This window comes from Mustelus asterias, chromosome 15, assembly GCF_964213995.1.
Source record: "Mustelus asterias chromosome 15, sMusAst1.hap1.1, whole genome shotgun sequence".
NCBI lineage: Eukaryota > Metazoa > Chordata > Chondrichthyes > Carcharhiniformes > Triakidae > Mustelus > Mustelus asterias.
Genome location: NC_135815.1, coordinates 49,892,499 through 49,905,879, shown reverse-complemented (window position 1 = coordinate 49,905,879; position 13,381 = coordinate 49,892,499). Strand labels below are relative to the sequence as shown.

Below are 13,381 nucleotides of genomic sequence, written 5' to 3'. Positions count from 1 at the left end.
CACCCCTCTGCTTCCCTTCCCTGACTCCTCTATCTCCATTCTGGTGATAGACCATCAATATTCATTACAAACCCACCAATCCCCACAGCAATCTCCACTACAGATCCTTGCACCCTGCTTTCTGTAAGGATTCCATCCTAGTCTCCCGGTTTCTCAATCTGTTGCATCTGTTCTGATGATGCCACCTTTGAAACTTGCACTTCTGATATGGCTGCCTGTTTCCATAACTGAGGTTTCCCCACCCCCTGTGATTGACGGGGCATTCAACTGGGTTTGATCTATTTCCTGCATCTGTCGTCCTTTTCTCCCAAAACCATGATAAGGTCCCCCTTGTCCTCACTTTCTGCCCCAACTAGTTATTGTTGTCTACAATTGACATAAGTCTTTAGTATTATTAAGGACAAGGGAAAGATGAGAGGGATGGCTACTTTTCATGGCTATCTCTTGACTGACTGAACGAATGCGTGTTTCAAAAAATTTTTTTGAACACCTTAATGCTGTAATTTTCAGGAACAGACAAAGGACAGCTTTTAATAATTTTACATGACGGTTTAAACACCCAGGTTAATGCTAATACCCCCCCCCCAAACGCACGTGCCTGTACACATACAAGCCTTGGTGTATCCTCAGGTAGGGAGTTCAGTGCCAACTTGAGTCCCTGCCTACAAATACATTTTCTCTTTTCGTTTCAGATTCCAGCATCCACAGTAATTTGCTCTCATCTTGGTATTTAATTCACTGCCACTTCTCTTCCAGGAATGCTTACCTTGGATAAGTATTGTTCTTCTCTGACAGGATTTCCATTTATCTCTTTCGCCCTGTCCACCTTCATTGCTTTCCATTTACCTCCTGGTGTTTGCCCATCCACTATGGATGACAGGGTTCTCAGCTATGTCTGACCCATCTCCTGTGCCTCTGCCCTCACCCCTTCCCCACCCTCCCAGAACCAGGATACGGTCCCCCCCCCCCCCCCCCATGTCCTTCCATGACCTTTTTTGTCAATCTCTCCTTTGCCTCCACCCATTGTTGGCCCTCTATCAAGCCCCCCCCCCCCCCCCCCCCACCCCCAATCCCACAACAGCATAAATCTCATCTTATTCCTAGTTCTCTTTCAGCTCCGAAGAGTCATCCAGACTTGAAATGTTGGCTCAGTTCTCTCCCTGTTAGATCTGCTGAGATTTTCCAGCATTTTCTGTTTTTGTTATATAAAATTGGTACAATTGCTGCTGTGCTAGTTGGATATTTGTACCATCACCAAAGTCTTATTCCTGCAGCTCCTTTTCCTGATACAGGTTGAGTATCCATTATCTGAAATTCTGAATTTATTGAATTTCCGGTTTCAGATTTTTGTTTTCGGAGATTGCATATAGGACTGGCTGACATACATTACAATTGCCTAAACCTAGGTTAGCTATAGTCTGAAGTAAATACAATGGCAAGACAAGTAAGTTGTATCACTGAATGTTACAGGGTGCCAGTAATTTTTCACCTGCTGTGCCATTTGCAATTTGCTTGTAGGAAAGGGTTCAATGTTGATATACAAATAAAAAACTAGACTTCCCGTGCTAAAGGTTAGGTGTGATCAACAACGTGTTGGCTTGGGTCAGGGATTTCCTGCTAGGATGAGGTTCAAAAAGTGTATGTGTTCAGTTCTTGGATTTGCAGATAAAGGATACTTGACCTGGAGGTAATTCTACATAATTCCAGTACCTCAAACTAGCACTTCTGATATGTCATTAAATCAAAACAACATCAAATCTAAATTGCCTTTCCCAGCAGCACTAGTTACAATACTACTGGGGTGGAGAGCTATATGTAACTTGGAGGAATGTAGGTTAGTTAGGGATACCTTCTCTCCATGCCACTACTTTGTGATCTCTTTTGAGAACTGCTAAATTTCACCTAAAAATAAGTTTAACGTGTTGAGCTGAAACTTAAGTTGAGTTAGCAGCAATCTTAAGAGCATCCTTCATGTTTGGGCTGAGAGCTTATGTTTTGACTTTCCTATCCAATTTTACATTTTTCTTTCTAAACTGACCATGGAGGAACCCTCCATGGAGGAATTTAGCAAGACCTTTGACAAGGTACCGCATGGTAGGTTGTTGCATAAAGTTAAATCTCACGGGATCCAGGGTGAGGTATCTAAATGGATACAAAATTGGCTTCTTGACAGAAGCTAGAGGGTGGTTGTAGAGAGTTTTTCAAACTGGAGGCCTGTGACCAGCAGTGTGCCTCTGGGATCAGTGCTGGGCCCACTGTTATTTGTCATTTATATTAATGATTTGGATGAGAATATGGGGGCATGGTTAGTAAGTTTGCAGATGACGCCAAGATTGGTGGCATACTGGACAGTGAAGAAAGTTGCCTCCAATTGCAATGGGATCTTGATCAATTGGGCCAGTGGGCTGACGAATGGCAGATGGAGTTTAATTTAGACAAATGCGAGGTGATGCATTTTGGTAGATTGAACCAGGGCAGGACTTACTCGGTTAATGGTAGGACATTGGGGAGAGTTACAGAACAAAGCGATCTAGGGGTACACGTTCATAGCTCCTTGAAAGTGGAGTCGCAGGTGGACAGAGTGGTGAAGAAGGCATTCGGCATGCTTGGTTTCATTGGTCAGAACATTGAATACAGGAGTTGGGACGTCTTGTTGAAGTTGTACAAGACATTGGTAAGGCCACACTTGGAATACTGTGTGCAGTTCTGGTCACCCTATTATAGAAAGGATATTATTAAACTAGAAAGAGTGCAGAAAAGAGTACTGGGACTTGATAGATTGAGTTATAAGGAGAGGCTGAATAGACTGGGACTTTTTTCTCTGGAGCATAAGAAGCTGAGGGGTGACCATATAGAGGTCTATAAAATAATGAAGGGCATAGACAAGGTAGATAGTCAATATCTTTTCCCGAAGGTAGGGGAGTCTAAAACTAGAGGGCATAAGTTTTTAAGGGGAGAGATACAAAAGTGTCCAGAGGGGCAATTTTTTCAGAGGGTGGTGACTGTCCGGAACAAGCTGCCAGAGGTGGTAGTAGAGGTGGGTACAATTTTATCTTTTAAAAAGCATTTAGATAGTTACATGGGTACGATGGGTATGGAGGGATATAGGCCAAATGCGGGCAATTGGGATTAGTTTAGGGGCTTTTTTTTAAAAAAGGGCAGCGTGGACAAGTTGGGCTGAAGTGCCTGTTTCCATGCTGTAAACCTCTGACTCTATCCAAATTATTACAGCATTTCTTCACAAGGAGCTATAAATATGGCATTGACATCAGAATAATACCACATTTTTACCCAAAGGTAATGAGGTAGGGACAGAATTGCTGCAGATTAGAAACAGGTGATTGCTCTCTAGAAGGGTGAGAAATATTTGCTGCAGTCAGTGTTTTTTAAACTGTTTTCAACTTTTTAAAAATGATGTATCAGATACTAAAGGATTTTAAACATTTTTCCTTAGCTCTGGTAGCAGTTTTCAGCATCCCTGTTGTTTATGAAAGACACCAGGTAAGTGTTGAATTCAATTATAGTTTTTGTATTTCCCTTTTCCCCATAACATCCATATCCTGGCACTTTGGGCACAGACAATCATTGCGGTTAGCTGCCCCTTCATTCGAGGATGGCGTCTACTCAAGGTTGTGAATTTCTACCTAAACAGGCCTATTTCTCCACCCACAGATATTTGGACACAGAGAAAGATGTCCCCAAAGTAGAGATTCGCAGTACATGATTTGCTTCCTTTAGCTTCTCTGCCACATTCCGACTTGTCCATTAAGCTGCATCATGCATCAAGCTGTCACCATGTAGAATGATTGTTAGCAAATTCCACCCAGCCATTAATATCAATGCTAACATGCTTGAAGGAGAGCTTTGGAGTGTCTTTGAACCATTTTCCTCTTCTGGAATATTGGCTATTTGTGAGTGGAGTAAACAAAACTGAGTGGGAGAGATGTTTTTGGCCATCTGGTTAAAGTGTCCAGTCCATCAAAGTTGATTTTACAGGATTTTTGCTTCATTACTTGTAAAGCTGACTTCAAGAAGGACACGAATGTTTGTCGGATCCTCCCATTGAAATGGGAGGATGTGGTGGAGGCATTGCTGATGGAATTTCCCTCGAACTCTTGGTGTGTCACCAATGCACCGTCCAGAGCTTGCTGCAGTACAGGAATGTGATGACATGTACTGTACACTTTGTTAATTTGCAGATGCATTTTTTGTCACTCATCCTAGTTCGTAGAAGGCTGAGGTTGTGCAGCTGATCTGCTGTTGGATTTCATCAGTGGGGGCCTTTTGAGAGAGGTGTGGTGGGTGCCAAGGTAATTCTAGAGAATATGTTGAAGGAATGACACTGGGAGCAGATTATATATTTGAGTCTAAAATAGGTTCCATATGTATCAATTTATGAACTCTGGTTTTGCACTGATACAATGGCTGTTAACAAATTGGCATAGCTGCTTCAGGCATCCTTGGGGGCTGGCTAAAATCTGCGCTGGATAAATGAAAAGGTGCCTGTTTTAGGAGCCTTCTGTGAAGTACATAAACTGGGTGGAACACATGCCATGCACATCCCAACTAGTTTCCTGCATCTACACTTAATCAATGACTACTTAAGGTGCTCTCTATGGTAGCTGGTGAAATGATAGAGAATTTATTTTAACCTGCCCTCTGGAAGACCTGGCTGCTGCTCCCAACTTTGTAGCACGACTGTAAGCTGATGCTGACCATACTTGGCACTCCTGCCTCCTCCATGCATTGGAGCTTGTGGTGACAACTGGGCGGCACGGTAGCACAGTGGTTAGCACTGCTGCTTCACAGCTCTAGGGACCCGGGTTCGATTCCCGGCTTGGGTCACTGTCTGTGTGGAGTTTGCACATTCTCCTCGTGTCTGCGTGGGTTTCCTCCGGGTGCTCCGGTTTCCTCCCACAGTCCAAAGATGTGCGGGTTAGGTTGATTGGCCATGCTAAACAAAATTGCCCCTTAGTGTCCTGAGATGCGTAGGTTGGAGGGATTAGTGGGTAAAATATGGAGGGATATGGGAGTAGGGTCTGGGTGGGATTGTGGTCGGTGCAGACTCGATGGGCCGAATGGCCTCTTTCTGTATTGTAGGGTTCCTATGATGAACTGAGCAGAGTGAGAATTCTGTCGTCTTCCCTGTTGTTTCTCATTTATCCAACAAAAAAATGTCCTAAGGTTTCACTCATCCCTTTTACTCCTCCTTTGCATTACTTCCACTCATCATCTAGTTTCTGCCACTTCTGTTCTCCGTTCAGCAGGTGAGGCTGAATCTTTCAGATTGGGAAGCTGTTTGATCTCTGGTCTGTGGTGTGTTTGCTGTCCTTAAGTAAACATTGACTATTGGCCTCTGAGTTTTAGGATCTGACCGCAGTTCAGCGACCAACTATAGAAGATGAATTTATGTCTTGGCCATTGTGTCCCTAACCACCATCAATTTCCTCAAACCAATCTGATTCGCCATCTCACTGCCGTCTGTTAACAGTCGGGTTCGGGACCAATAACGTTTTTTTAAAAATCCAGATGCATTGTTTTAACCAAGTGTGCCACAGGATCTCACTTTATTGTATATCTAACAAGCACTAACTTTATCAGAATGGTTTATAAAACTGGAGATGTTATGCACTTAAGTTACTACTTTATTCCCGAAGAATCCTCTTCTAAAGCACATCAATATTAAAGTCACTTATTTCTGTAGGGATCACTCAAGTGTATTCCAGTCCTCTGCTCAGTTATTCTCAAAGGTAAAACTTCAATTTCCCATCTTTTGTTTGCAGATACCTTGATCACTTGTTCTTGTTACTTTTATTTACTTTTGCAAGAAGAAACAGAACCAAAGTAGATTCTCCACTAATTTCAAACCAGGCAACCTTCCAGATTCTCTTCCTTCAATCCCTGAGATTAATCTTCATGTGCTTTCCACAGTCAGTGACGAGGTTAGGTTTTCACTCTGCTTTGGTTATCCCTGAGCTGCAAACATGGTCCAACTAACTACAAGCTCCCTCAGCAAACATCCTGATAAATTGAACCTTCCTAAGCTTAACCCATCTTCATGACAATGTAATCTGCTCTGGACTGTCCTCTAACTGGCCTTTGTTAATTATCCTTCATTTATGATTTTTTGATTAGAATTTAGAGAAAGCTTTTAAACTTGCTGCAATGCATCTCTCTGGACTGCACTGCTTTGCAAGCGTTACAGACATTATCAGCAGTTCATTAGCTGAGTAAACCCACTTTTTTTGCTCCATCTTTTCTGACTTAATTTTGAATTGGTATTTCTTTGAGATTTTCTGGGGATCTCAAGTCCAGTATTTCAATTTCCTTGCTTTTCTAACTAAAGGCTACTTGGTCCTAACCTTTTTGCTGTAATAGACTCTAAGCAAGCTTGCTCTAATTGCATTCATCCAATTTTCTAAGTTGAACTTTAATTTCTGAAGCTAAAAATTACATTCTGAAACACACAAACCACGCACTAGATATTTGCAAAACTGGGCTTGAAATTGAGGTTTGGCAAGTGGTGGTTGCTTTTCTTTCTTCATTCTTGCCATCGAAAAGCTTTTGTGCGTGTGCTAGATTTTCTTGAGTATAGGTAGTTAATAAATGCTACAACAATGATGCCCTATCAAGCAGCTCCATGAAATTTAAAAATTGGCTTAAATTAGTTAAAAACACTGCATTGATCCTTTCCTATGATTCCCATTTCATTCAAATTAATTTAGTCAGGAATTGTGAATGTTTCAGCCTCCTGGTTTGCATTTGTTAGTTTGATATCTTACAAGCTCTTGACCTGTGCATTTCTTCTGAAGCCCTATAATAATTTACATTAAAATGATCAGATTGCCTCAGTGCAGCAGGAGAACACGATTACTAATTAATCTCATGATATCCAATCAGCAGTAGTTTGCTTCTGCTGAGAGGTTCAGGCTCATTTAGCAAGAGGGTGAACCTCGGAACGCAAATGTTGAAATCATTAGAATACAAGTACTTGGTTGTCACTACTTGCTGTACTGCTTCAAGAGAGTTGATCTATTTTAAGCAGAAATAATGGGGAAAGTGACTAATGCTTTGTAGATTACCCATAGTATATGTTTTTAGCAAATGCACTAATCAAGCTTCAATGTCTAATTGATATTGTATCTTAAAATCTAACCTGAGTCACGTTCCATCTTTGCACGCTGAGGGTATTTTAAGGATAATTTTTGTCTATAAAATGAGTTCACTGGAACTCTGTGTGCTGTTGCTGGTGGATGAGTCAATTTTATACCTTGAGAGTTGCTGTCTGCAGGAAGCAGCTCATCTGTATTATTATTTGTTGCTGGTACATCTATATCAGTGACTTCAGTAAAATATTGCAAAGCATTTCACAAGTGCAATGAAATAAAATTTGACACTGGGCCATATGAAGAATGATTAGGGCTGATAAAAGCTTGGTCAAAGCTGTAGGATGAGTATCTTGAAGGAAGAGGGTTGGAAGGGGAATTCCAGAGCTTAGGGACTTGGCGCCTGAAAGCACAACTGCCAATAGAGGAGCAACTAAAATCAAGGGATGCTCAAAAGGCCAGAATCACAGAACTGAAACACCACAGAAAGAGGCCATTCAGTCCGTCATATCTGTGCCAGCTCTCCCAGTGGCCCTGCACATTCCTACTTTTTGGATAACAGTCCAATTTAGTCATGAATCCCTCAATTGAAGCTGCCCCTACCACATTCTTCGGCACTGCATTCCAGATTCTAATCACGCGCTGTGAGAAAGGGGTTTTTTCCTCAAGCTGTCACCACTTTTTGCCAGTGACTTAAATCTGTGCCCTCTTTGCAATTCTTCCACCAGTGGGATCAGTTTTCCTCTATTTAACTCTGTCTAGACCCTTCATGATTTTGAATACCTCTATCAAATCTCTTGTCAACAGTCTTCAAGAAAAGCCCTCCCAATTTCTCCAATCTTATCTAATAATTAAAATTCCTCGTGCCTGAAACTATTCTCATAGACCTTTTCTGCATTCTAATGGCTTTCTGACTTCACATTCTTCCCAAAGTGTGGTACCCAGAACTACATGCTCAATTCCAGTTGAGGCCAACCAAGTGTTATGTGGTTTAACATATCTTCCTTGTTTTTATACTCTCTGCCCTTATTTAAAAAGCCTATGATGCTGTATGTTTTATTAAACCCCCTCAACTACAATGATTTATGAACCTCCACACCCAGGCCCTCTGCTCCTGCATCCCCTTTAGAATTGTACCCTTTATTTTGTGTTGAGTCTCTGCGTTCTTCCTACCAGAATGAATTGCTTCACACTTCTCCGACTTAAATTTCATTTGCCACTTCTCTGTCCATTCCACTAACCCTGTCCATGTCCTTTTGAAGTTCTACACTATTCTCCTTCGAGTTGACAATGCTTCCAAGTTTCATGTTACCTGCAAATTTAAAATGGTGCCCTGTATGCCAATTCTAGGTCATTGATGTATATCAGGAGGAACAGATCCCAGGGAACCCCAGTCCTCAAAACTTCCATTAACCTCTGTTTGCTGCTACTTAGTCAATTCTGTATCCATTTACAATGGTCTCTTTTATTTTATGGAACTTTGCCCATGGGTCTATTGTGCAGGATTTTAATCAAATGCCTTCTGGAAGTCCATGTGCACCACATTACCCTCATCAACTTTCACTAGTACCTTGTCAAAAAAAACTCCCAAGTTAAATAAAATTTGTCCTTGTATTTAAAAAATAATCCCTGCCAAATTTCCTTAATTAATCTTTGTTTGCCCAAATGTATGTTAATTTTGTCCCACATTTAAGTTTCTTGAAGCTTCTGCACAGCTGAGGTAAAAGGGACAGGCCTGTAGTTGCTGGGCCTATCTTTATACGCCTTTTATTGCACAAGCGTTTACAGCCCTGAGTCCATGGAAGTCTGAAAAATTATGTATGGCTAATGCCTCTGCAATTTCCACTCTGATTTCCCTCTGTCTACTTGGATTTATTCTTACCACCTCCATATCAACAAAAGCTAATATTACATTGCATCGTGACTTCATGTTGAAATAATTGAGTTATTTGGTACTTTTTAAAAAATCCTATTCTGCAAGCTAAATGGCTCTTGAGAACTCTTCCCTATATTCCCAGTATACTGCTGACCACTAACCATATTAATGCATGTTTCAAGTAATAATGAACTGCTTAGTCTTGAGTTGAAAATTTTCTCTGGCCCTTCTTGAGGTCTTCAAAATTAATGGTGGTGATCCTTGAATTCTAAGCAATCATTGGATTTGCTGAGATTGCTGCTTTGCTTTTAAGCAGATCTATAAATTCAGTTTCATCTGGTTTCAAGGCAACTACTCGGCTGTTTTTGCACATGAATAAATAACATTTCCCCAGACCAAGAGGTCTATTCATGATAATGAAGAACATACCCCTGGTCATACAGAAGGCTGAGATCAGCTGGAGCCATTTAGTCTTGTTAGACATCTCACAGTGATATTAAATATATGAATATACATTTACCTGTTTTTATTTCTTTTTAGGCTCAAATTGATCATTACATAGGGATAGTAAGCAAGCAGATTAGAGATGTCACTGCTAAGTAAGTATACAAATTTGGAACATCGTTTTCCTGGCAACCATGCAGTATAATTTTCTATTGCCAGGCAAAGGTTGTTTCAATGTGCATTTAACGCTGTTTAACTGTTCCTTGGGTTTAGCTGGCATACCTTCAGAAAATGCATATTTGCAGAACTCTAGTGCCGTGTTGATCTTGCACATAGAACATTCTTGTCAAAATGACTGCCAAATTGCACAAGTTTGTTCCCCAAGGGGATTGCTAAATATATCATTCCTCAAATGTTGACGTTAGCTGTGCTGTAAATAGCACTTAGATGTATTGTGACACATTTACAATTCCATACCGTAGTTGCCTATTATGTGTCTTGCATAGTTTAGAAAGGTGGTAATGTATTAGGAGTTATGAGTTAATATGAAATGCTACACTGAGGTTTTACCATGAGCTTTTTGATGTTTTGTTAGGGCCAATGTTTGACTGAGGGGTGGTTTTGTGCGATGCATTTCTTGGGCGTGAAGGTTGTTTTAGTTGTTGGCATGATTCCTGTGCTCTTTCAGTAATCCATAGTTTCCCATGTCATAGAGTCATATCAACTTTTCATAGTATTCTTGGGCATTTGTGTATTTGTTAGTGTGCAGCTTGATTTGGAATGTTTTTCAGCTTGCCTATGCCTTGGAATTCTTGTCATCTGTTTTTGTCATTTTAGATTGACTTTTACCAGTTCGTATGTTGTCTAGTAATCATCCCTTGCAGAGGATGTTGAAAAAAATATTGTTTTTATTCAATGGTGTATTGAATAGTCCTGTAATATGAAATGTTACACAAAGTAGGAGCATGGTTTTCAGTGGAAAGTACACAATATTATTACATTGATCCACATGAAAAATCTTCAATATTCTAAAGCTTTTCTGGTATCTCAAGCAGTTTAATTTATATCTTTCTGACCATCAACCATGGTGAATTTGGCAAGTTTACTTTGGTGTTGCAGCAGCTGGGTAAATTGGGACCCACAGGCTCTGAGTGCAAAGCACATGTTAATGCATCTATTATACTGTGCTATGAATTGTTTCATTTACAAATAGACAGAGGCTGCTATTTTTAGTGTTCAACCATCATTTGTTTTGGAAAGGTTAGACAGTCTATACGTCAAACTATTTGTAAATTTTACCAAATGAATTAAGATCTCTACTATCCTTTGGCTGTACCATCTTTGTCCATATTATTTTCTGAACCATCATTTAAGACTTGGGGTTGTGTTTGACCAATTATTAGCTTAAAATGATATCTGATGGAGGCAATTAGTCCAACTTGGCGTGAGACTGCTTATGATTTTTGAATGTGCTGATTTGTTTTGTGCATAACTGCCGTGTCTTTATATTTACTCATTCTGTTCATGCCCAAGGTTTGGTGTTCCGTTTGACTTTCAATGTATGAATTGTAAGTGTGTCATGGGTACTCCATATTAGATGCAGAAATTTTGTTGATCTGGTTTACATCCACCAGACCCTTCATAATTAGACCTGGCTCCATAATGTCCACAGTTTTAAGCAAGAAGAATTGCATTTTCAGATTTTGTTTCTGTTTATGAATGTATATTAAAACTGTATCTATGGTACTTTGTCCTTGTCTTAACTTTTAACCGTTTTTTTAACATATGCTGCACTGTAGTTGCTGTCTGCTCATACATGTCTGGATTTTAAGGTTGTGAAATTATAAGGATCAATGTAATGGTGTAGGCTGGTATAAATGTAAAACAATTTGATATTTTAAATAAGTGAAAGGAGATGATTGTGAAGTGCATATCAATTTAATTATTCTCATTTTAGGATTCAAACAAAAGTTCCTGGACTGAAGAGGAAAACTGAGTAAAGGAGCTTGTCCTGTGCTTCATGGCATGTTTTCTTCTGGGCTGTCACTTGGATTGTCACGGGGAGGGTTGGGAAGAACAAAATAGCCTTGGAACTGCAGTGTAATTTGCAAATGTTTTCCATTTTGGTAGTAACAAACGGTGTTTAACTGTAGTCTACTTCATGATCCATTATATCACACACTAACATGTAAGAAGTTTGAATTCAGTTTATTTATCTCATTTGGTACAGAGAACACTGGTTTGTATTAAAGATTTGAGAAGCTGTACATTGCACGTGTCGGGGTAGTGTCTTACTATGTGAAAACAAATCATGGTGCAGTTGGAGCTTTTGGTATTCCCTGCCCCCCAGTTTGCACACTGTTTGTAGGATCTATGCTGTGAGGTTGGTGCAAATTTCTAACCCCATGTGATCAAAATATTTACTGTACTATTGTAGTGAAATTTGAGGTCTTGCTTTTCTGACTAAAACCTTTCGCTGTATTAAGATTTTACTGTTTTAACAATTACCCAGTTAGTGTTTCACGAAGCTAAGGAGTTGACCTGAGCAGCTCCGCAGTGCTTGACATTTCAGAGTTAACTGAATTTTAAAGATGGATCCACAGCACTGAACTATACAGTAAGATATATATTGCATAAAATAAGATCTCAGCATAAATGTACAACTCATCAAACTTTCATCTGTGTTGCAAGAAATGTATGAGCACACATAGCAAAATTTTAACTGTACTTCTGATTATTTGTGGACTGTATCTAATGCTATGAATAAATGTAACTTGGAAATTTCAAGCATTGTTTGATGCACAAATGTGAGAATGAGCATTGCATTGTAAATGAATTGGGCTCAGGCCTTTGTCTGGGGAATGCATTGTGAAATAAAAATGAGAATGAATAAAGCTTACAGAAAAAAATATGCACTTTGTCAAGCAAATATTTACAGCACAGAATGCAATCTTGCTAATTATATCTATGCTGGCTCTTTACTAAGATAACTTAAAATTAGTACCACTACCCTGCACAGGCTATGTAGCCCTGTAGCTTTCTGTTTCAAATATTTATAGAATCCTAGAATGGTTGCAGCACAGAAGGAGGCTTGTCGAGTCTGTGACAGCCTTCTGCAAGAGCAATTTAACTAGGCCTACTTGTCATTTCCCTGTAACTCTGTAAGCATGTTGCAAAGGCATTGGAGTAGAAGAATGGGGAAGTCAGTTGTATAGGACTTTGGTGAGAAAACACCTGGGGGACTGTGAAGTTTTGGTCTCCATCTTAAGGGCACAAGAAATAGGTTCTGCAGTTCAGTACGTTCTTTGCTGATCTTGGACTTCGACTCACCTTTTTTTACCCATTCCCTGTATCCTGATTCCTGAGACCAAAAATCTGTTGAACCCAGCCTTGAGGGATTCAACGATGGAGCATCCAAAATCCTTTTGAGGTAGAAAATTGCAAAAATTCATAACCCTTTTGAGTGATGTAATTTCTCCTCATTTTAGTCCTAAATAATTGCCCCCCTTATCCTGAGACTGTGCCCCTGCATGTTCGAACAATCCCTCAGCATCAACCCTATTAAGCTCCTTCAGAATTTTGTATGTTTTGATGAGATTGCCCCTCATTCTCTAGAGTTTAGAAGAATATAGATTTACTCAGCCCCTCCTAATAGGACAACCACTCATTCTAGGGACTAATCTAGTTGACCTTTGCTATATCACCTTCAATGCAAGTCTACCCTTGGATTGGAAACCATATAGAAACATAGAAAATAGAAGCAGGAGGAGGCCATTTGGCCCTTAGAGCCCACTTCACCATTCATTTTGATCGTGACTGATATTCAATATCGTGATCCTGCCCCTTCCCCCTCCCCACCCGCACACACATCCCTTTAGCCCCAAGAACTATGTCTAATTTCTTCTTGAACTTGCACAACGCTTTGGCCTCAACTACTTTTTATGGCAGTGAATGT

The 13,381-nt window shown here is 40.1% G+C and overlaps 1 protein-coding gene across 2 annotated transcripts in view; it reads left to right on the top strand.

Annotated features, from left to right (window-relative positions):
- The window catches only part of LOC144504501 (uncharacterized), a 73,792-nt gene extending 62,094 nt beyond the window's left edge, over nt 1-11,698 (top strand). For both annotated transcript variants that reach the window (XM_078229868.1, XM_078229867.1), the window contains 3 exons: nt 3,455-3,501; nt 9,523-9,581; nt 11,384-11,698. In XM_078229868.1, the coding sequence (XP_078085994.1) occupies nt 3,455-3,501; nt 9,523-9,581; nt 11,384-11,426 (149 nt within the window). In that variant the 3' untranslated portion in view covers nt 11,427-11,698. The remainder of the gene's footprint in view (nt 1-3,454; nt 3,502-9,522; nt 9,582-11,383) is intronic.
- Nucleotides 11,699-13,381: the final 1,683 nt, after the last annotated feature.